Here is a 22,701-nt window from a genome sequence, read left to right as displayed (position 1 = left end):
AATGTCCATTTTGGTAACAAGACTATTTTGTGGTCGAAGTCCTACAGTTGATCATTATAATTGTTACTCCTTTTAAATTTGTAATTTTTCACTCAGCATTAGAAACAAACATGCTTAATCTAATGAAATATTTCCCTCATGTTAATGCTCTTATTCTTCAACCATTTGTGTATTGTCCCTTGCAATCCTTTATCTGCTGTAATGTAGACATATTACTTTCATTACAACTTCCATTTGGTCCTGAGGTAGTAAAGAGCAGGAGTTTAAATTTGTTGTTAAATATGTTGTAGTCCTAAACGATCCAAATAAAAGTTACCCTGATTCATGCTTAGTGTTGTGCTCAATTATGTCTTTGTACAAACCAAGAAACATGGTTTAAAGGAAACACTGATTAAATAAGCCAGCTTTATAATTCATGGATTTAAGTTAGCTTATTTTGAAATTGTTAAACCTTGATCTCTAGATAGTATGGCACAGCAAGCTGTGATTCTGTAAGAATAGGATGCTGAAGTAACAGGTTGCTGGCCTTTAATCAAATAGGGCTTTTCTTATAAAAATGAAACTAAATGATGCAGAAGTTCTCCTGGCCATGTGGAAGAAGGATGGTGGGGAGTTCGTGAACCTGAGGCTTCCCGATTATGTAAAACTCAGAACTCAAACTAGGTCATCTTTTTTTAACAATCGATCAATTTTAAGCTAACAGTAAATCATGGTGGTTTTAAAAAAACCCATATTAAATTCCAGTTATTAGCTATTTATGCCATTGTCTATATTAATATGAAAACACATTTACATTGCTAATCTTTGCTGGATTTTCAGATGACTGGAGTGTTTCTGCTGTAGCAATATAAAGACATAAAATAAAGGAGAAAAGTGCCTCAGTGTTAACTGTAATTCTCCTAGAAAAACTTCTCGGTTGTGAAAGTTTATGTCAGCTTTACAAACAGTAGCTTCCCAGTTCTCAATAACTAATGGGAATAGGATACACCTCTGACTTAGAAACTTAGCACTGTTAAGAAAACCATATGCTTACATGTTTTCCTTTTAATGGACATAATACTTCCATTTCTTTTCTCTTAAGGCCTGGAGTATTACTTACCATAGCTGGTTGACATTTGTGATGCTGATATGGTCCTGCATACTTTGGATGCTGCGTGACCGAAGGAAATATGCTATGATCAGTTCACCTTTTATGGTGGTATATGGAAACTTGTTATTAACATTTCAGTACATTTGGAGTATTGATCTGAATGAGAACGAACTTCCAACGGTTTCAGGATTTCTAGAACGGAAAGCTCCTACAGAATTAGCATCAAAGGTAAATAATGTTTTAAAATGGAATCAATCTGAAGCCAATGAGATCCTCAGTTCATACAGGATTTTACATTAGAAGTAAAAGAAGTGAAAGGATTTTTGTTGTTGTTGAAAAAATACAATGTGTGCAAGCTATGAGCAGGATCTAAAAAGCCCTGTATATGTACACCCTGTATATGGGTATACCTGGGGTGCATTCAGATGTGGTGAATATTGCATTAGTTTCCTTGATTTTAATGCTGCTGTTTCTGTCCCATCTTCTAAAATTCCTTTCACATTATAGTACCTGTTGAATTATGGAACTGTGACTTCTTGACTGATATAACGGCATGTCACACTAAATTTCATTTACACTAATGGGAGTGGAATGGCAGAACAATGGCACCATCCTTGGACAATGTCACTATAGCCCCACTCTTTCCACACGTACATGCTTTTGTTCTCCCATTATTGATCTATGAAAACAGCAGGAAATAAATTTATACTAGTATACTGCCCAAGTTTCATAACTTTACCCCTACAATTTTTTGGCTTAACCAGGGTTGCAAACAGTTTATTTCTGCCACTAATTAACATGGGAACAAATGCTAAACTTTCACTATATTATACTAGATTTCAAGAAGTGGCTTTTATGTTGTGTGAAAGCTCAAATATACTATCACATTTAGTAGTCTTTTTTTTCTGAAGCAAAGTAGGTACAAAATGTTTCATGAATCCCACTATTGCATTTCATTATTCCTTTGTCTCACTAGCCCAAGCACCTTCATTATGATGCACTAGATTCTCTCTCAAAGTGAATTCTGTACTACTTATTCCCTGCTGGCTACTCCTTAATTTATAATGAATGTGAAAATGAGCAAACACTATATTATCTTCTCTCAAAGGCAGCATTAGTGCTCTTAAAACAGATTAAATGGTCCAGAGGTTCTGTTGGATATGTTGTACACTTTCTCTCATTGATGCTATAAATTTCTCTCAAGAGATTTAACTGCTTTAATATGTTGCCAGCAACTTTGCCATAAACTTTGATTGGCTGCTTTGTAAAATGTCTTATCTAAAAGTAGTGGCTATCAGAAAAATGAAATTATGGTATCAGCAAAAAAGATAAATGTATACACCATAGTAAGTGAGTGACATACCCTAGATATATTTCACTGAATAAAAGACACTCTGTGGGTTTAGACATAAATTTAATTTTGCTTTCAATAGAAAATGACAGATAAATAGACCATAATGCTCTCTCTTTCATTTTTCAAAGTATGTGCTCTTAAATAGAAAATGAGTTGCTTTGTAGAAGAGACTGCTCTCCAGAGAGATTTTGAAAATGGAAGCACAGTGAATATTCTGTGTGGGCATTTGTATGTGCTAGAAAATGCAAAAGAGAAAAAGGAAGAACCATGAGATACAGAACCTAGTCAGTCACAGAGTAAATGTGCTTATCGCTGCCTTTGGGAAGGGAGAATAAAGTGCTGTTTCACTTACTCTTTATACATGAAGGCACCACCCAAGCCTCTGAAGATGAGGTTGCACAATGCTCTATTCTATTCTATTTTTATTTTATTTTATTAACGTTTATATACTGCTTAACTACATTAATCTGTGAACGTTGTAACCACCTTACAAGTACATAATCCTACATGTTTAAAAAAAAACTGTTGACAATCAGTGAAGAATTAAGATAAAGCATTCTAAAGGCAAAGTTGGGTAGGAATTTGGCATGGGTGGTATGGTTCTCACTGACTATGCAAGGCACAAAACACTCAGGGAACGACAATTTTTTAAAAACACTACCTTTTCCCTAAGTAGATGAGAGTGCTGCTGGCTCAACAATACAGGGGATTAAGGGAAACTGACTACAAATCAATTCTCAAAGGAGAGGACACAACATAACATAACATAACATAACAACATAACATAACATAACATAACATAACATAACATAACATAACATAACATAACATAACAACATAACATAAAACATAACATAACAACATAACATAACATAACATAACATAACATAACAACATAACATAACAACATAACATAACATCACATCACATCACCACATCATCACATCACATCACATCACATCACATCATCACATCACAACACATCACAACACAACACAACACAACACAACACAACAAACAACACAACACAACGTAACAACATAACATAACATATAACAACAACAAAACAACAACATGAGGGAGAGTGCAGGCACTGGATAGATGTGTAGTTTGTTATCAAAACCATAAGTAGAACCTGCAAATCACTGAAAATAAAGATTGTGTTATCATATGAAGTACATCAAGGATATAAAAGTATCTCAACATAACTGGAAGAAGTTGAGGACCTGTTTTGCACCCATCAGCAAGCACAATCCTGCCCTCTTTGTCTCTGTCTCTCTGCCCCTCTGCCTCTCATAAAGAAAAGGAAACTAAATTAGAAGCAAAATAGAGGACTGGAGAGTTATCTACGTTTCTCTTCTTCCACCAGAGGCAGCCATGCCCAGTTGACTGGCAAACTGAAACCAAAAGGCACAAACAGCACTGAATAAGGAGTTGTTCACTGAAAGTCATTTGTGTCCATGGGTCATGTCTTGTCACTGGAGTAGAGCTGAAATTTCTTATGGAAAAAGGGGTAATTTTGCAAAATTTTCTCTAAATGTAGTGACCATTGTACAAAAAATGGTGGGGAATACTTAGAGAAAATTCTGTAAAATGAAACTAGATCTAGAGCTTTGTGCGCAATGGTGGCCAGGCCACCAACATAGTTGTTGCAACATCAAAACAACAACAAAGCAAATCCTTATAAAATGACAAAGAAGCTAATGGTTCTCGCAAATTCTTTGCCCACAAATCAGGTGGAGAGTTCTTGGAGGGAATTTGTGTACAGTTATATTTGTGACAGATTAAAAATGGAATGAAAGGTATATAGTTGTCTCATTTTACCATTCATCCCCAAATAAAAGCACAGTCTTAGCATCAAGATGGCTCTAGAGACATTTGGGGGCCAGATTATGTTGGCAAATGTCTGGGAGATGTTCAGCAATATCATCCAGTTCTCACAAATTATTAACAGCGGGAATGGAAACCTGTGGCTCTCCATATATTCATAAACTCTTAAGTGCCATCATCCCCAAGCAGCATAGAATAGCATGATGGAAGCGGTAATCAAACATCTATAGAGGCACTGTTGCCCCATCCTTGAATTACAATGTCAACCAGAGTGTGTCCATCTCGTAAGTACAATGTCGTAGGTAATTCTATTAGATAATGAATATTAAACAACATATTAGGTGTTCTAACTTTCCCCCTCTGTTCTCCTCCTCCTCCCCATTTCTCCTTGCAGATTCTTTTTGCAATTACATTTTGGCTACTGCTCAGACAACATCTCACTGAGCGGAAAGCTTTCCAGTTAAAAGAAGCTGTTTTATCAGAGGTAAAAGTTGAAGAAGAAGAGAGTGAAGAAAAAGGTAAATACTGAACGCAAATTCTGAACGCAATCTGTGAGCCCAAAAGGGACCAACGTGAGAAAGTGTGACAAAGAGGAAAGTGAAGCAGTAGTAGAAGGAGCAAAGGCCAAAGAAAGTGACTTTGATGGAAATGACATTGTGTGGGGAGTTCGGCTGATAGAAAAGTGAAACAGGGCAAATGAGGAAAAGACAGTGTGAAGTAACGAGATGGGACACGCAGGCAACAACTGTTTTGCGCGGGGGTTACGTTTAGTGTTCGAAACTCCCATTATTCTAGGCACATTTTGTGATGGAATTTCATTAGTGTGAACAGTTTCTAAGTTCTGGGTGCAGTACTGCGCCTAAGATTTCAGATTAAAACTGCAGAGTAGAAGGAAAGGAGGAGCTTTTTCTGGCTCCCCACTTCCAGCTACTCTCTGAAGACTGGAGAAGAGACCCTCTTAAGAATATTTGGGGTGTGGGCAGGGGAAGGACTGGACTATGAAAATGAGTCTGCTCTGCCCTGTTATGTCTCTTCCTCCTACCCCTTTCCTGGCCACTTCCAGGTTGTGGTGATGCACATGTGTGTGGTCGTGCACATATTGGACAAGCATAAAACGGTCATTGCCTTACTAAGTGAGGAATTTAACTGAAATTTAGCAGTGAGAGTTAGGGAAATTCTGGGTCATTTTGCATGTCGCGCTTCTGTTCCTTTTCTCAAGTGTATGTAAAATGCCATTTTGAAGAACTTTTGCCAGATAATGAAATTTTACCAAATGATATGGAAGATATTAGCTATATATGAAAATGAAAAATGAGTCTACGGGTTCATGTTTTCATTGAATTACACAACTCATATGTAGATCAGATGATTCAAGTGAGGCCACACATACAGAGGTCAAATCCCATATACATGCATCTTATACTAAAAGTCATCAGTATCCAGAAAACAGTGACTCAATTTCAGTTGATTAGCACTGAAGCTAAGACAAGGTCAGTGAATGGTTCCATGGCATAAAATGCAAATATAGGGAATTCAAACATCATGTGAATCAGATCCCAGTAATACAAGCCTTCCATTCTATATCATTGTTGCGGAGCCCCCTGCAGTGCTCAGTCTGGGCGAACCAGTTGCGCTCCCCTAAACTACCCCTGGTAACTTCCAAGCTGCTACTCATCCTCTCCTTTACCATGGGATGAGAAGGAGGCTGGCAGGTACTAGCCTAACATTAGCTCACCTCATATGAGTACAGTGGTACCTCAGGTTAAGTACTTAATTCGTTCCAGAGGTCCGTTCTTAACCTGAAACTGTTCTTAACCTGAAGCATCACTTTAGCTAATGGGGCCTCCTGCTGCCACTGCGCCGCCAGAGCCTGATTTCTGTTCTCAACCTGAAGCAAAGTTCTTAACCCGAGGTAATATTTCTGGGTTAGTGGAGTCTGTAACCTGAAGCGTATGTAACCCGAGGTACCACTGTAGTTTCTCTCTGCTCCCTTGCCTGCTTTAGCTTTTCCTGTGTTGTATGTCCTGCCCAGTGTAGTTGCACTCTGCCCACAGTAGTCTTGTTTTTACCAACAATGCAAGACCATGTAATATGAACTAAGCAAAAGTATTTGTATTTACAGAGGAGGAATCCCAAAAAGATGAAGAATCCCAAAAGGAGGAAGTGGAGCAATTGGAGGGAGAGGAGGAAAGAGGGGAGGAGGAGGTGGAGGAGGAAGAGGAGGAGGAAGAAGATGTAATGAAGGTCCTGGGAAACCTGGTGATGGCTATGTTCATTAAATACTGGATTTATGTCTGTGGAGGAATGTTCTTTTTTGTCAGCTTTGAAGGGAAAATTGTCATGTACAAAATCATCTACATGATGCTCTTCTTGTTCTGTGTAGTCCTATATCAGGTAAGTTAAACAAAATGTAGGTTTTCTTCAGCTTGTTACTTTTTAATTAATGTAACCAGGGTATATGTTTAATTACCCTTACTATATTTTTAAAACAGCAATTGTTTGTCCTAAGCAATAGGGTTGGATTAGAAATAATTTAAGTCCTATAGTGTGGATTACTCTTTATTGTGGATTTAACCCATCTGTTCAGTGTTTTTGTGATTCTAAGAGTAAGGGTACAGCACAAGACAATGGCAAGCACACATTTCCTAACCACCAAGAGTCTTTCAGCTCTGCAGTTTGCTGGCCATTTGAGTGAAAGCTGCCTCATACATTCTCCTGACCCCTGTACATTTCCCTGGGCATGATGGCAATGAGAGACTTCTTCTTATACTCCCCCTCCCCCCGCACAGATGTGACCCTTTATTAGCTGCCCCTCTTAATCATTTTACATCAAAGTCAGTTTTTACAGAGTGATGCCACTCTCCGTGCTTTCCTGCAATAGTGAGGTTATGTAGCAATGTCAGCAAAACAATACAGAATTCAGTAGAAAAACATGTGAGTCCTAATCAAGGGGGTTTATTGTTGTTCAGCAACAAGCCCTTTGCATACAATCTGTTTAGCTCTCAGACAATATCTTATGCCAAATCTCCCCTATTAGCAATGCTTAGCTCCAGTTCCTCTTTTATGAACGATGTTCTCCATGCCCCTTATTGCCTAGATCGGGTCTACTTTACAGTGTCCTCGGCTGTTAACATAAACTGGGGGACATCACCTACTGAAGGTGATGTCTGAAGAACTAGCCTATTGACAAAGTCAATGAAGTTTGTTAACAAACTCTGTATAAAGAACTTTTGGTAGACTGTAGCTATGCACTCATTCACATATTCTAGTATAGGCTTAGCCTTCAATGGGATAGAGACAGATTTCTTAGATTACTGCTGTAGTTTTTCCCTACCTCATAGTGTTGTAACTGAAAAATAGTCATGGTTCTTCAGATCTCTTTTTTCTGGATATAAAAAATTAATAAACTTGCTAGTTCCTTATCTACTAAAAGAAGGTAATAGATCAGAGTAACTTAAAAGATAAAAAATTAAAATTCTGTGAATATATATATAAAATAAAATTGATGACTGCAACACCAACCATAGCCAAGAGAAGCTCTTCCCCTCTTGGTTAGAAAGAACAGGGAGTGGTTTGATGGGCCTTCCTGGGCAGATAATTCTGAATGCCCCCATGGAAATAATCTTCTCCAAATGCTAACCAATTTCATGTCAAGCAAAAGGGAACTCTAATCAATAAGTTTTGCTTCTCTCCCCCCCCCCCCTTTCTACTCACCTATACAGCAATTAAAATGGTGCATAGTGGAGTTCAGGAGGGTTACTGCATGCAGGGAGCATTAACTATGCCACTTTAAAGACCAGACAAATTGCAACTTGTTTCACAGTCTTGGCAGTTTTCATTTAGTGCAGGAAAAGTTAATTATGACCCTTCAGAATTTGGGCTACAGCTTCCATTACCTTTGAGCACTGGCCATGTTGACTAGGGCTGATGAGATTTGTAGTGTATTCCCTATCCCTAGTTTAGTGTCATATTTATCGCTGCAGTTCACAATTGCCTTAACAGGCCTTCATATGCCTGGCAAACAAGAGGCAGACCACAGCCCTTCAAACAGTATTATCGACCTCCTCAGTAAACAAGAAATCCAACCACAATCCATTGAAATCGCCATGTCCAAATTGAGTTGAATATAAGCAATTATATTTATAAAAAGCTAACAATTTGTTTTACAACATGAATTTCTGGTTCCCAGGTGCACTATGAATGGTGGCGGCGAATTTTGAAATATTTTTGGATGTCAGTGGTGGTTTACACGATGCTAGTACTTGTTTTTATCTACACATATCAGTTTAAATCATTTCCTGGGTTGTGGAAAAACATGACAGGGATGAATGAGAAACAGTGAGTATTTTCTGTTAACGTAGTCTCACCTTCTATTAACAAATACATTATGGATTGTTGCCAGTCCTGCCCAGAAGTCCCATGAGTGCGGGTTAAACTGGATGGTGATGGATTTTTCTTATTCATGCTATCTGTTCAACCACACATATGAGATGTCTGCAGACCAATATTTGCTTTATATTTTATTTTAATTTAAAGCATTTCTTAACTGCTTAATATTTTAAAGATCTCTTAAGCAGTGTCCACTATGTACAATGTGGAAACAAAAATATGGCTATCATTCTATTCCTAGCCCAAAAGTGGGGAAGTCCCATGTTATGCACGTGAGTCAAAGTTGGGAAGAACAGTGTTTCCTTTGTGAAGTTGGCTGCTTGTTTTCCTCTCAGCCATATTTATTTAATTTTTCCTTAGCTTTATCTCCCTTTTCTTTTTCTCACCATCCATTGGCTACAGTTTTGTTCATTTTTCTGCATCATAAAAAAAATGCTGTATCACTGTTACCTAATTTTGAGTAGCTCATGGATGATCGTTTTAAAAGTGCTGCAGTTGTGGGGCTAAACTTCCTGGCTGATTGTATTTTATTCATTACACTGTATTGTATTTCAAGACAAGCTTTCTTTCCACATGATGGTAACACACAAACAATAGATTACCATGCACAATAGACTTCATATGTGCCGGCACTGGGAGGAAACAAACCATGATCCCTGGCTTAATATAGGGATAGTGATAAGCCAAGGTTAGTTATTAGCTTATGGTTTCTTTAAGCAAACCTCACATTCTGGCTGGGTGGGTGCACTTCACTCAGACACAGTAAGCCATGGTTTTAATCTTATCATGATCTTCAAAGGTAGCCACTGTGATTCCAAATGCCATGTTTGATGTTGTAAGCTACCCAGATGACTTTATTTAAACTTACCTGGCTGCTCTAGCAGATACATATTGTCTGGATAAATTAGTTAGATTTTCCAGTATTACAACTTACTCTTTTTTAAAATAAAATAAAATGCTAGAATGCATGATTGCATAATGCAGAGGTTTGCAACCTTTTTGAGTCCACGGCTCCCTTGACCAACTACATTCTTTCTGCGGTACCCCTGTGGGGCGCAGGAGCCCAGTTATGTCACCCCTTGCCTGCAGAGCCGGCAGCCCCTCACCCCTTTTTGAACATACTCCCTTGTGGAGTGTTTCCTCAGCCTCCTCTCCCCACTCCGTGGGAGTCCTCTGGGCAGCCACCGCCACTGCTCCTGGTCTCTGAACTACCCCTCTGGCCCAAAGAGAGGTGCCTCCTCACACTGCCCCACAGGGGCCTGGGAAGAGGGTGCCCCCAGTGTTAGTGGCCCAAAGGAGGCTAGCTGAAGGTGAACATGAGGCCAGCATCTTACCTTGGGTGGCAGCAACAGGCACTGCCAGAACTGCATGGTGGAAAGGCTCCCCTTCAGTGCTGGGCACTCAGCTCCCAGGCAGGCCTTGCACACAGTAAGCACAGGAAAGGCCAACGTGGTACCTGCCTGCCTGCCCAGCCTCCCACTTGTCTGTTCCAAACAGCAAGGGCTGGTGGGCTGGCTGGCTGGGCCCTCTCATGCTCTTGCCTGCTTACTCCAAGGCCACCTCAGCTCCTGGCACCCAGCACCTCCTGGCCAGCCCCAGAGGCATAATTCACCTGCAGAGCTCATAGCTAGGGCTGCTGCAATAAACAGCTGTGCAAGCCTCTAAAGGGGAGGCAAAGATGCGAGAGGGCATCAGAGGAGGGAGGGAAGGAAAGAGGGACAGAGGCCAATGTTGCCTGCAGCACCCTGACCATCATTCAAGGCGCCCCAGAGTGCCACGGCACACTGGTTGAAAACGACTGGCATAATGCATTTTAAGAACCAGACAGTAAAGTTCTTTTTGCAAGCCTCTTGTCTCTATAATAGATATGAATGAATGCATGCATGCATGCATGCATGAATGAATGAATGAATGAATGAATGAATTATTCTGGCCATAGACCAATACAGTGGATATGTATATTATTAGTTTTCTGTTGTATGTGGAACTATATGATTCCCAAAACTGCACCAAATAGTCTTTATAGCTGCTCTGTTTTACAACCAGCTAAGAATGTGCTTTCTGCCAAATGTTAAACATTGTCAAATTCATCCTGACCATTAACTTAGCTGTATCTTGTATTGCTTTATATTTCAGACTAGAAGATCTTGGCTTAAAGCAGTTTTCTGTAGCAGAGTTGTTTACCCGCATCTTTATTCCAACCTCCTTTTTGTTAGTGTGCATCTTACACCTACATTATTTCCATGACCGTTTCCTTGAACTCACGGATTTGAAAGCCATAATCAGCAAACAGGATAGTGCCATTTACAGGTAAAGCAAGCAGAGAAATGTTATTTCTTTCAGTGTCACCAGGTTCTTAGCTTCTACTTCCTCAACCACCATATGGTTATATAGCTCTGATGTCTAAGCATGAACTTTATTTTGAAAGCTAAGCTGGCTTGCAGTCACCAAGAAATTGGGTAATAGACTGCTTAGAAATCTTGTGTTCTATAGACTTCTGTTAGCACAACTCACATACTTTTTTATAGATCTTTTCTGTTTGGTTATGCTACTCAGATAATGTTTTATCGTTTGGTATTGAGTGGGGAGACATCAAACAGGATTGTTAAGGAAGTTGGCTCTTTTAATCCAAGTAGCTGGAAGTCTAGTGGTACAATGGGAACCTATATGCTGACAAGTGTTTGTTACTGAATGTTTTGTAATAATCCTTCAATAATCTTACTATTTCATTGGGACTGTTGGCAATATATTCTTCCTCTGGTAAGACAGCAATGTTCCTTCTTTCCTGTTTAACACTATTCTTTTCTCTTTCTTTCTCTTAACTAATTTTCCTGCTGCCGTCCCATGCATTCTTGTGCTTTCATCTTTCTCACCAAAGCCATGCCAAAGTCAATGGTCGTGTTTATCTAATAATAAATAGGTGGGTATTCCAATCTTTCCTTTCCTAACAAAATGTTTCTTTTACTTGCTTGCTTACATTTTCACTCGGAAGCGAGGGCGGGGGCGGAGAGGAATATCAGGCTATATATTAACCTCAAATAAAACAATCCTAGTGCTCAATTTTTCCAATGAACAAAGAGCTTATTGGTCAACACAGTGGAGTTCTAACTCTGAGAGTTCTCCCATTTTTAAAAGCTGTGAATACAATGATTCACTTTAAATGTTATCCAAGTTGGAAAAAAATTCAATCAATTTTATTTGCATCTAGACATGTAAAACACAATTGTCTGAGTAAACTAGTTCATCAGCACCCAGTAGTGTTTGTACACACTTTTGCTCATCTCAGTTGGCACCAGACTTCAGTGAGCCCTTAGAAGAAGTGCTGTTGATGGGCTCCTGGCCAATGTAAACCTGGCTCCCCATGTTTCTATCCCTGCATCCCCCACCCCCAGCATTGTTGCAGCAGGTGCTACTGCCAACCACCATTCTCCTCCAGTTGTCCACACACGAGAGAGGTGGACAAGTAGATTTGAAAACTACAGCAGCAGTAAATGATAGCAAGACATTAAATGAGACACTCCTCTTTTATCAAAGACTACAATTTCCAGAGTAGTTTAACAATCCTTCTTCCCAGACAGCTCTGGAAATTGTAGCTCTAGGAGAAGAATAAAGAATAAAGTAAAGGGACCCCTGACCATTAGGTCCAGTTGTGACCGACTCTGGGGTTGCGGCACTCATCTCGCTTTATTGGCCGAGGGAGCCGGTGTACAGCTTCTGGATCATGTGGCCAGCATGACTAAGCTGCTTCTGGCGAACCAGAGCAGCCCACGGAAACGCCATTTACCTTTCCGCCGGAGCGGTACCTATTTATCTACTTGCACTTTGACGTGCTTTCAAACTGCTTGGTTGGCAGGAGCAGGAACCGAGCAATGGGAGCTCACCCCGTCGCAGGGATTCAAACTGCTGACCTACTGATCGGCAAGTCCTAGGCTCTGTGGTTTAACCCTCAGTGCCACCCGCGTCCCTAGGAAAAGAATAGAGGCAGCCTAATAACTCTCAGCACCCTTTACAAACTACAGCTCTTAGAATTCTTTGGGGGAATCCATAACTATTTAAAGTAATAGCATAGTGCTTTAAGTTGTCCTAATACAATGTAAAGAAGCAATGAGAAGTATCACGTTTGGTATGGGATTCTAGGAATTTGTTTAATGCTGAATGGTTCCTGTTTGGGGTAATTCGGGAAATGGACCTTGAGGTGTTGTATGACTGCCCATGTCTATTGGCCAGTGATCCAGCAGGTGCATTATGCACTAGCTGTAATCTCCAATCATCCCCCTCTAGCTAGCATTTGGAAGCAACAGTAGGCAAGGTTCTAGAAAACAGATAGTTGGTTGCACTCCTGCATGTGTCTAGTCCACACATTGAAACCCCAATGATAATAATGAATCCCAAACAATATGACATGATGGTGTGCTAGACACCTCATCAAACAACTGAGGTGTAAAGATTGGAGCAAAAGCGAGTGACTTTATCTTCAAAGTTCCTTGTAAATTTGTTGCAGCAGGCGTGTGTGGGTATGAGAGTTAGGAAGTGGTGTTCCTTTGTATACAATGGCATCTCAGGAACCTGGAAAAAACCTGTTGGTTATGGACGCAAGTCTCTTCTAAATAAAAGTGACATTGATTCTGATGTTGGCATGTATATCAGTATAACAATAGAGCAAAATATGGTGGGCTGATGCTCATATTTGAATAAAATACTTTTAATATCCATGTCATAATCAGACATGAATTTAAAAACTTGAAAATAGTTGAACATATGTTGACAGCTACTTTAGGACAGCATTTTTATTGCTAATGGTTTTGGCTCATATATAGAACAGATGGAGGTTTTCCCCCTTCTATAATTTGCATAGTAATTGTACAGATTTGGTGGAACTTCTTTGCCTGCCAATTACCTTGCTTAGTTATATGCCTCCTTCCCATTGCAATACCTCTAACCCATGGCCCCCTCCCACTGCCCTGAATGTTAGGGACCCTCCAAAGTGGAATTCAACGTGTCTGAAAAGACTGTTGTTGAAAAGGAAAATTAGCAAACCCCCTCCCCTTTAGAGGAGAAGCGTTTTGGGGGCATTTTTTACTCTTTGGATATCAGCCTGTATTCTTAATATCTCTCATCATGATAATTGGTCAGAGATAAAAGAAAGAGAAGCTTGTACTTCTAAGGGAAAGACATATAATTATGAGTTATTAATACTTCAGAACTCTGTTACAACTCATATATATAAAATTGCAAATGCAAGGATAGAAAACCATTCAAAGAGGAGTTCTTTAAACATCTGCTTTCTTAAACCATCTTTACTCCATCAAATATTTTATGTGTTGCATTCAAGAGAAAATGATGTTATATCTTGGCTACAAGAGTGCATCAAAGCAACACCATTATGATAAGCTTACCCTAGCAATACTGAAGAATTGTGGAAGGCAGGAAGGGGACAGTTATCATGAAATATGAAGTGTAAAATCTCTAATGAACTGAACCTGACTTCCTTTGAATTTGTACTTGGTACCAGCATTTTCATATGCCAGTTTCTCTCCTCCATTCCTACACTTTCACATGCTCACTAAGTTGCTGAAGAAAAAAGGATGATAAGGGTTTAGGCTGTCTGTTAGTCGTTCCTGCAGATGTCAGATCTTGGAAGTGTATGTTCACACACACATATATAAACACACACAAACTGAACCAAAGGCAGCATCTTCTAAGCAGTTCCTCACTCTGCATGGTGAGTACTTCTAAGCATTGCTTGAGTCTGCTTTGCTGACTCTGGGAAATGTAATACTTTATAAGCCTCCTGCCTTAGTTTCTGTGATTAAGAAACTGCAGTTGACAGACTTCCTGTCGACAGTGGAGGGGTCAAGGATTTCCAGAATCATTTATTGTAGGAGGGAAGATTCCCTGTTTTGGTTTGGTTTTTGGAAACGCAGCTGCTGTCTCTTCTCTACCAGCCCACCCCACAACTTTTGACTTTAGGAAAAGGGGTAGGAGGGAAACTAGTAAATGAGTGACAGTGAAGGAGATCTCCCAGGTTGGGTTTTCCAAACTTTGGGGGGATTTGGAGGGGGAAATCCAGAATTTTATTGAGAATTCTTGAGAAAGGTTTGGAAAGACCTGGTTCATTTTGAATTGAGACAGGTGGACTTCACCTGATTCAGTGCTGAAAATTTCTCTAGGGTTTTTTTTTTTTTTAAAAAAAAAACTGTCCACCATCAATTAATGAGAAAATAAATTGCATTTAAAAATTATGTAGCAAGAGAGGAGAGAGGTTCGGTGAAATGCTCATGGGTTGGGTCTGGGTTTTTGCTTACCTTAATTTTGAGATGGCCACTGGATTATGTGAGTGTCCTTTCTTTCTACAATTCATCTCCCTGGCAGGTTGCAGCTTTTCCAAGTGCCTGTGTTTCCTTCAAAAACACCATGATGTCCTCAACTGGGCTTTCCTGTAAGTGTGGGAAGCTGAGCGGGCTGCTGACAGTGCTCCTAACAGTTGTTTATTGTTAATTTTTAAATGGCATGTGTGTTTGCTTGGTGTAGTTTTTTGTTTTAATGGTCAAAACGACATCTCTTAAAAACAAAGGCAGTGAGCGCACCAATCCAGGGGCACTTGGTAGCCAACCTTCCCGGCTTCCCGCACTTTAATTAAAGCTCAGGGGAAGGTGTTGTAAGGTAACTCCTCCCATGGTGCTTTTTCAGATCAGGAAATGCAGGCAGCCAGGGATGCTCCAGAGCACTGGAGAAGTGTTTAATGGAAAGGAAATTACACACACCACTCTCGGATACCTCACAAGGATAAGGTAAGCTCAATCCCACAGCCAACAAAATTATAAAGACATTTTAAAGGACTCTGAAAATGAGACAGGGTAAGAAAGGTTTTGAGAAGGTGGAGGATAGTCTAGTCTCTCCTAACTAGCTCCAACAGAAAATAGTGCATTCCACACTTCAGACAGTAAGCAAGCTACGTAAAACAGTCCCTTAAATTATTTGTATTCACTAAATTTGTATTCACTAAATTTACTTAGGTCTACCTCCTTGTTGGATACTGTTAATGTGACGAAGATTTTGCCTTGGAGCCTAGCACTCTGTTGTTTCTCAATCATTTCATACAAAGCAAACTGCCGGTGGTGGTGGTAGATGGGACATATGAGGTCTTTAGAGACACGGATGTTGCTTCATCAGTGTGCTGCTATCTCTGAAGTTCCTAGCTCAGGAGATTTGGTGTGTCTTTGATTCTATTGCTTCTTGGTTGCTGGGCTCTAGCTCAGTGTCGCAGCCCAGATCTGGCGATTCTGTGAGTGGTCCTACTGAGTCAGCAGACCCCTTATCCTGCTGGGTCAGTGTCCAAGCCACTGTTGGTGGTCTGGACAACAGTGCTCTTGATAAATCCAGGTCATTAGCACTTGTATTTTACATCTTGCTAGATCAGTGCAACAGCTTTTGCTCAGTAATTACACTGCTTTCTGGTGTGTGTGTGTGTGTGTGTGTTGGTGTTCCTCTGAAATTAAGATATTTACATAATATTTACTTAAGTAGGCAGTGTGGTTAGCATGCTGTTCTCTAGGATCCTGAGCACATGTGATAGTAAGTGGCACAGAAATCAGTCAACTGCTTTTGTGTAACATCAAAGTGTGACCTTTAGAATATTGACAATGCCAATTTTTGGAATTAGAATTGGGAAAAGAAGTCACCAAGCCATTATGAGCTACTCATGACATTCTGGCCCAGCTCATAATAGGCTTTCTATGGCACCCCATTCTCTGCCTTCAGACAGTCTTTTCATTACTGGCCCTACCCATTCTTACAGAGAAGGGAGGTCCAGTTGGAGAAAGGCAGGCAGCAGCTCAACATTAAGAACTGAAGACTCATGCACAGTTTTGCCTATGGAAAACCTGAGCAATGGCGTTTTTAGTACCTTTCTGGCCCATCCTTTGAGCTAGGAACCCTTGGGAATCCTTCCCAAAGTCTCTGGGGCACACTGAATAATATTTAGCAGGTATTATTTATCTCTCTTGAAAATAATTGTCATAGAAAATGACTTTTATGAGAATGATTACTAAAATTCTGAATACATTGTATGATCTTATGTACGTGGACAAGCTGAATAAAATTCATAAATAGAGATAAATTTAATGTCTTGATTCAAGTCTTACACTAGTTCATTATTTGAAAGGCATCTTGCGTTCATTTATAGCTATGTTGCAAATTTAAAGTATACAGTGGTACCTCGCAAGACGAAATTAATTCGTTCTGCGAGTTTTTTCATCTTGCGAATTTTTCGTCTTGCGAAGCACGGATTCCAACCCAAAATCCAAAAACCCCCAAAAAAGTTTTAAAAGTTTAACTTACCAAATGGCTGCAAAAGAAGTTTTGGAAAAGCTTCAAAAATCACCAAAGTCTTCAAAAACCTCAAAAAAGGCTCAAAAAAGGAAACAAACTTGCAAGACGTTTTCGTCTTGCGAAGCAAGCCCATAGGGAAATTCGTCTTGCGAAGCAACTCAAAAAAATAAAAACTCTTTTGTCTTGCGAGTTTTTCGTCTTACGAGGCATTCGTCTTGCAAGGTACCACTGTACTGTTCATGTTTTACTATTAGCATTTAAATATAATGGTTAAATGATTAGGTATTTTTGAAATAAGTAAGAAAATATTCAACAACATGCTAATTTTGCAAAAATGAAAGACAACTTTGGCTTCCTAAATAAATCTCAACAACTCTGACAATGGGTAGATCACTGCCAGTTTTTTAGTACTGTGAGTAGATCACAGACTCTTGGAAGTTGGACGCCCCAATATATATCATATCCAAGGATTTGTCTGATCCTGGCTGCCTAAGCCCATTTACTTATTTGTGGCATTGAGTTGTCCTGAGTCTTTCATAAGGTATGTAGGGAACAGAGTAAAATATCAAGGGATATCTTTAACTCTAAAGGACTCTGTATTAGAGCTGAAAGGACACCCAAGCTTTCTTTTAGAAAGAGAAACTAATAGTACAACATCACCTTCCTGACTGAAATAGCTTCAAACTGAGGTTTGGATCAGGGACCGATTGGCTGTCATCTGTATGGCAAGTTTACTATAATTACTAACAAAAAATTTAAATGTTTTCCTTACCTTTATGTAATGGTGAAACTAGACAGCCAATCCCATTTTCTTAGGGAAGAAGGTAAATTTGATCATAAGTAGTGTTTACCAGAATGCACCTCCAAAATACTTTATAGCTTACTAGTAACATTTCCATTTTCCACATCAGTAGAAACACCTTCAATTGGTGTTTCCTGTTTTCAACTCTTTATATTGATTTTTAACCATAGAATTCTTGAAAGTGTAGCTGAGATGTTGTGAAGAGCTGGTTCAAGATTGTATGCTACCTGAATTTTGAACTGAATAAACAGACTTGCTTACTTGCAAATGGAAAATCTTGCCATTTGAATCTTTTGTTTTTTACATCAGCTTTTGTTTTTTACAAATATGTAAATATATTCAGAGTCGGACTAGTGTAACTTATCTGAAAGAATTTGCTTGCCTAATGTAAGAATGGTGAATGAAAAGTTTCTTTGAAAATGTAGTAAGCACTTTCCATCTTGTTAGAAGCACTCTTTTAATGCCAGGATGGCATGCTCCTGGCATCTGAAGGCTGACACAGATGGATTAAGAGAATGCTAGTGAGTTATATGGCATGATATCTTTATCTCTGACCTTCTTCTGTAACTCCTCTGTTCTCATTTCCTTTTTTTCTTTCTGTTTCAATTACTTTGAGCAGCATCAAGAAAAAATTACCAATCCGCCAAAATGAGTAAGTCCCCATGTGAAGTCATGAAATGCTTGCTGTTAAAACATGTCATTTCATGCTTCTACATCTTAAACTTTGACCATTTTTTCCTCTGCGGGGGAAATGTCAAGTTTAGGTGGCAATATCACTAATTACTAAAGCAAATAATTAGCGTCAAAGTGACAGATAATTGCTTCTATGGTATGATACCATGTGGAGTTTCCTAAACAGTGTTTGACCCATTTATTCATGTGCTCCTTGTTTGTTTTGCTGTATGAAATCAGAAGATTGTTTCTTGTCTTGCAACTGCTTGGTTTGTTGACATGCCTACTTTATCTACCAATAGGCTGGTTCATCAAGATGGAAGCCTGCCTGATATCACAATGATGAATTTAAATGCCAGTTTTGGAAAGGAACAGGAGAACATTTTACGAGAACAGGAAAATGTGTTACAAGAGCAGGAAAAAAATGAGCAGGAAAACGTTTTACAAGACCAAGAAAACATTTTACAAGGGCCAGAAAAAATGTACCAAGAGCAGGAAAACATGTTCCAAGAACCAGAACAACGCATAATGGAAAGGAGGGAGAAAAGAGATAAGGAAGAAGGGCATGAAAAAGAAGAGGAGGAAGTGGAGGAGGAGGAAGAAGAAGATGATGATGATGAATCGGAGACAGAAGATATATCAGGTAGTCTGTGGAGAGAGTCTCAACTTGGTCTATTTTGTTTTACTATTGATTGAAGGTGATTCATCTGGGATACATGTAATTCATTCCCTCTATTTCTTATTTAAGTGTTCCAATGCTCACAGACTATACAAATGGGGATAGGGGGGAATAAGCAGACTTGGGTTCACCCTGACGTTTGCAGGTGCTCAAGAAGTCTTTTAAAAAAAAACCTTGAGAGGGAGACAAAACAACATTAGCAACCCGTAAGGATCCAAAGGTTATCCCAACATGATTAAGTTGTGTTAAAACTTGGCTCAATATACTTTGGTTCCTAGTGCCTTTTTCATTGCAGGAGTGAATGGCAACTCTTCAAACCTTCTTCTTGTCTTATGCTCTGGAATTCTGTTTCTGAGGAATGTCAACTGCATTCTGTCATAAAATTAGGAATAAACATATTTGGCAGGAAAAATTGACACTTTGGGGATCTATGAATGACTTCAAATGAATCTCAATCACATTATCCCTTAATTAAGAATTATAGCTGGTTTTAATAGTGTTTTATTCTGAGGAAGAAAAGTTACATTCAGAGGAAAAAATTGCCTCCCCCTTTATATTTCCAACAGAAGATAAAAGTAGCCCTGTTCACAAAGCCAAAAATAAGTTTCATTATGTTTGACTTGTCTTTGCAGATTTAAGAAACAAATGGCATTTGGTAATTGATCGCCTCACCGTACTTTTCTTGAAATTTCTCGAATGCTTTCATAAACTGCAAGTTTTTGTGTGGTGGCTTTTGGAACTGCACATTATCAAAATTGTCTCATCATATATTATCTGGGTCACAGTCAAAGAGGCAAGTAAATAATGGATGTGTCATCAGTTTCTCTTTCAGTAGCAACTGAATTCAAAAACAATGATGTTTTTGAATTTCTGAAATGTTGGTTTGGTTGGTTTATTAGACGTGTATTCCTCCTGTCCACTAAATGATGTAAAACACTAGGCTTGTCCCTAAGAGGTGCGCATGAAACATCATTCAAACTTCAAAATGTAAACTTCAAAACTATATTTGATATTTTGAAGTTTTGCATGCAAATTGAAATTCAGTTTGTCCCAGCTCTATCTGATTCAGTAAACCAAGCTACCCAAATTGCTTAACTACTGTAATATACTATTGCAAAAATCCACCCCTTCCCCTAATCATCTTAGCCCAAACTTGGTCTTGTGCTCTTGCCATGGCCACCCTTTGACTACTGCACCTTTCCCAATGCTTTCCTTTCTTGCATCTTAGCAATGCTGTGCTTTTACCCCAAAACACCACTGATCACATGGAACATTCCCTTCAACATCCAGCACAAGTAGCTTGCCCTTACTTTGGAAAGCTCTCCGCACCTTTCTCATCTTTATCTTTATGCTACTGTTTCACATTAAACCCCTGCCTATAATTATTGATTCTTCCAAGACTACCACTCTTAGCCAATTAACTCTCCTGCTATCTTAAACATTTCAATGCTCTCTCTTTTGCTGCTTCCTTATGCTTTGAATTCCTTTTCAGAATATTTTAGCACAAGGTAGCATAATAAAACTTCTCAAAATGTTGTCAAGTAATTAATATATTTTCTCATTTTGTGCTTACAGGTTTCCCTCCTTAACTATGTGTTTGTGATTGCCTGGGCTTTTGCTTTGCCATATTCTCAGTTCCGCCCACTGGCATCCAGTGTCTGCACTGTTTGGACCTGTGTAATTATCATCTGCAAAATGTTGTATCAGCTTGGAACTATTAACCCTGAAATGTTTTCTGTCACCTGTACAATGGCAAGTAGTAGCTATCTAATATTTAAAAAGTAAAACAGAGTTGTTTAAAATAAATAATTTAGCAATTTGTGGATATTGTGGATCAACAAGAATGGAGACAGGCCCTTTCTCACGTGAGAAGTTAGTCAAGTTATTCCCCCCAAATCAGGATATATCTCAGTGAATTTCTGAATCAATCACACATTGATTGACACATGCCAAGTATTCAATTTGTTCGCTGTATGTATATTTGATGACACCGATGCTTCCTGTAGCATGGAGAGGCCCCAGTTAAACCTCTCCTAGCACTGATGGAGCTACTTCTTGTCTGCTTCTTTTCAGTCTCAGCTATTAGTGGCAGATGCCTTACTGTTGCTTTATAAAGTTGACGATGAAACCTTTTTCAGGTGCCTGGGTTGCTCAGCTCTGTTCAGTGGCAAACTTACATTTTGGGGGCCCTTCACAACCAGCAAAGAGGTCTGGATAACCACTGTTACCTTCCTCAGTGGAGTCGTTCCATGACATATCACTACCTTTTTATTTTTTAAAAATTAACTACTACATCTCAGATTTTGAATAAAATTGCTGCACTGGATTATCACTGGTTTGAATAAAAATTTCCTATGTCTTATAGTTTTCAAGTTACTGAGGGGGAGATGAAAATTATGGGAATGTTATATACATGCATGATGCATTGTAGAATGATTTGTGCCATGTGACTCAAGTTGGGTCTACTGGACCTTAACTTTTTCAGCAATGTGGACTAAAGTTGCTTCTGGCACCCCTCTGGGATTAGGGGCCCTGAAGCTAAAGCTTCATGGTAGTTTCATAGAAGATCTGTCCCTGGCTCTGTTCAATCAAAGCATCCTCCTTGAAGAAGTCAAACTAAAATTTATCTCTCTTTTTTCATTTTAGCCTAATACAACTAAGCCTCTAGAAGACATAAATGAATCACTACTTTACAGAAAGCCCATTGATCCAACTGAGTGGGTTGGATTGAGAAAGTCTTATCCACTTCTTGTATATTTGAGGGTAATTATTATTACTTGTTCCCTGTTGAATTTATTTTCAGTCTCAATAAATTATTTTCAGACAGTACAGCCGCTGAGTTGTCAATGTTTTTAGGGAGCATATTGCAAGTTGCAGTATGCTTGCTTTCAAAAGAATATTGGCTGATTCTTTGTAGCTCATATGGTTTCCTTCTCTTGCAGAATAACCTGCTGATGTTGGCAATTCTGGCCTTTGAAGTAACCATTTACCGGCATCAGGAATACTACAGATGTCGAAACAATCTCACAGCTCCTGAGACGAAAACAATTTTTCATGATGTTACCAGATTACATTTAGATGATGGAGTACTTAGTTGTCTTAAGTACTTTGTCAACTACTTCTTCTATAAGTTTGGTTTAGAGGTAAATTTAGTGCCAGCATGTTTAAAACAAGATTTCCTATGGTGACTCCAACTTGATATTATTTATTACTTATTTATCTGTTTTAGGGAATTATGTATTTAAGGATTACTTGTTTCTGTATTTGAGGGATTAATGCCCTACTCTACAAAATAATTGTCTTTGTATTTTAAAGGTCTATGCAATTAAAGGCCTATACAATTCTACAACCCCCATCATCCTTGACCACTGGTCCTGGTTGCTGGGAATGATGGTAGCTGTAGTTCAACAACATCTGAGGACCCAAGGCTGAGAAAGGCTGATACAGAGCGTAGACTCCAAACATTTATCAGTGACACTATTACTTCTTTTTGCAAAAAGAGGAACTTTTATCCAATTATATATTAGAATCGTAGAATCATAGAGTTAGAAGGG

At 39.0% G+C, this 22,701-nt stretch overlaps 1 protein-coding gene across 2 annotated transcripts in view; it reads left to right on the top strand.

Moving 5' to 3' along the window:
- The window catches only part of PIEZO2 (piezo type mechanosensitive ion channel component 2), a 211,957-nt gene that overhangs the window by 146,937 nt on the left and 42,319 nt on the right, over positions 1-22,701 (top strand). Inside the window, exons 13-23 of one of the 2 annotated variants that reach the window (XM_083746717.1) lie at positions 1,082-1,318; positions 4,669-4,792; positions 6,397-6,668; positions 8,464-8,612; positions 10,800-10,973; positions 11,542-11,583; positions 18,771-19,111; positions 19,780-19,940; positions 20,723-20,899; positions 21,794-21,910; positions 22,090-22,290. In XM_083746717.1, the coding sequence (XP_083602843.1) occupies positions 1,082-1,318; positions 4,669-4,792; positions 6,397-6,668; positions 8,464-8,612; positions 10,800-10,973; positions 11,542-11,583; positions 18,771-19,111; positions 19,780-19,940; positions 20,723-20,899; positions 21,794-21,910; positions 22,090-22,290 (1,995 nt within the window). The remainder of the gene's footprint in view (positions 1-1,081; positions 1,319-4,668; positions 4,793-6,396; positions 6,669-8,463; positions 8,613-10,799; positions 10,974-11,541; positions 11,584-18,770; positions 19,112-19,779; positions 19,941-20,722; positions 20,900-21,793; positions 21,911-22,089; positions 22,291-22,701) is intronic. The other variant, XM_083746718.1, reaches the window with a different exon arrangement.

Source organism: Podarcis gaigeae (genome assembly GCF_964106915.1).
Source record: "Podarcis gaigeae genome assembly, chromosome: 7".
Lineage (NCBI taxonomy): Eukaryota > Metazoa > Chordata > Lepidosauria > Squamata > Lacertidae > Podarcis > Podarcis gaigeae.
Note: the sequence above shows the minus strand (reverse complement) of the source record. Positions and strands in the feature narration are given on the sequence as shown.